Source organism: Trypanosoma equiperdum, assembly GCF_001457755.1.
Source record: "Trypanosoma equiperdum strain OVI genome assembly, contig: ctg_1688, whole genome shotgun sequence".
Lineage (NCBI taxonomy): Eukaryota > Euglenozoa > Kinetoplastea > Trypanosomatida > Trypanosomatidae > Trypanosoma > Trypanosoma equiperdum.
In genome coordinates, this window is record NW_027123713.1 from 21,728 (window position 1) to 23,524 (window position 1,797).

A 1,797-nucleotide genomic window follows, 5' to 3' on the forward strand; every position below is an offset into this window, starting at 1 on the left:
TGCCATGGAGTAGAATATATTGTGTCATATACAGAGCCGATGAAGGCGGCATGCAACGCGGGGTCACCGACAAAGCTCTCTTGAAATAATATTTTCAGAACCTGAAGTATGTGCATGAGTCCTCTTTGAATTTACCGTTATCTGTTAGGTAAGTGTCGTAAATTGTTTTCCTCCTTGGGTGTGTGGATTGAACACACATAAGCTCAAAACGAAACATTTACTCCTTTTTTATTCTTGTTATTAGCTTTAACTCCTCCTCTTTTAAGTTGTGTTACCGGGCTCGTTTTTCGTTTCTTTTTTTTTCGAGATTGCTTTTTTATGGTGTCCTGCGTAATGCCGATCCAGCCAGCGATTGCAAGCGTTTTGCTACCTTTTGTTCCTTTTATTGTTTTTGAACCTTCACCTTCCCCTCCACCATCTTATCACGGTCCTTCATTTGTTTTGGTGATACGCGATCGCACGCAAATACAAGTTTAGAACTTATGCTTAAGGCCTGTTTGCCGCGGCACCTGCGCGTAACTCCGCTGTTACGCGTGTGGGCCGCTGAAGAGGATGATGCGAATGCTCCGCCAACTACATTTAAAAACGTCAAACCCGGCCGGTTGTTGCGACTTTGGAGACAAATACGCCAGCGCGCATGGGTTGCCTTCACATGGGATGAAGAATGGACGAGTCCTGGAAGTGAGGGTTACTTGCATCAGCAACGACTTGAACAGGTTTGCTTTGCTCCTCTATCAGCATATGGTATGGTTCCGGGTTCCTACTGTGACCCATTGTTGTACAATACAAAAAATACCTCACCATTCCGCTGGCACGTAGCCAACACTTCATCAGATATCGTCGGTCACTGGTACATGGAGGCGGATGAAATATTTCGTATCAAAGACTGGCAACCGAAGAATCCCGATGACCCGACTGAGATGTTTCCCCGACCCCCACAACAGATTCTCAAGTGGGATGAAACCGTGGATGAACACGGCAACCGCACCTTCCGATACAAATATCGTTACGACTTTATGGGACCTACGGGTATGTGGGAGGCATACCCGCGTTACCCCTTTTCGCATCTTTATCTTAATGGACAAGATCATCATGGCAGGGCAGAGGGATACGGATTCAAGCAGGGTCATTTGTTACGCTGCAGTGAAGAGGAGGAAGAGGTGTTACGTCGCATCATGGAGGAGGAAGATAAGGAATGGGAGATGGTGAAGCGGACGGAAGTGGTGCAGGAGCCATGGTCGTATCCAGGCAAAATACGGCCTCAGGACTTTAATGGTGCAGTGGAGCGTGCCAAGGCAAGATTTAGGGAACAAATTAAGCAAGGAAAAGAGACGGATCCGAGTGAGGATCCAGATTATGATTTAGTGCAAGCAGGTGAATATGTGGAGCCTCGTGATGGACCACGTGCGGAATGGCGGCACTTGTGGACATCAAACAGAGCGAAGGGTGAGCCACTGCCATATCAGGTAACATTTAACGACGGTATCACTTTTGAGGACAATGAGGAGAAGCCACCTGTGCATCCGGCAAGTCATTACGAGGTGAAGCCGAAGGAGGCTCCGTACAAGAAATACGAGGAACAAGACACGAAAGAGGCGGACGAGAAACAAAAGAAACTCAAGGAGCAGTGGGAAAAGTCATTTGAAGAGTCCATTTCGCGACACGAGAAGACTGTTGGGGACGGTAAGACTAGCGGCGGTAACAGTGATAGTCGTAGCAGTGGCAGTGCTGCAGATAGCGGTGCTAAGGAACCTCCCAAATAAATGGCGTGGTGTCTTTTTTCTTTTTTCTTTTTTC

General features: G+C 47.4%; 1 protein-coding gene across 1 annotated transcript; it reads left to right on the forward strand.

The window, feature by feature from the left end:
* Window positions 1-482: 482 nt before the first annotated feature.
* On the forward strand, window positions 483-1,763 carry TEOVI_000856600 (uncharacterized protein; the record flags this gene model as incomplete). Its single annotated transcript, XM_067222737.1, has 1 exon — window positions 483-1,763. One exon carries the CDS (start codon window positions 483-485, stop codon window positions 1,761-1,763), a length of 1,281 nt encoding a protein of 426 aa, XP_067078838.1.
* Between the last annotated feature and the right edge of the window lie 34 nt (window positions 1,764-1,797).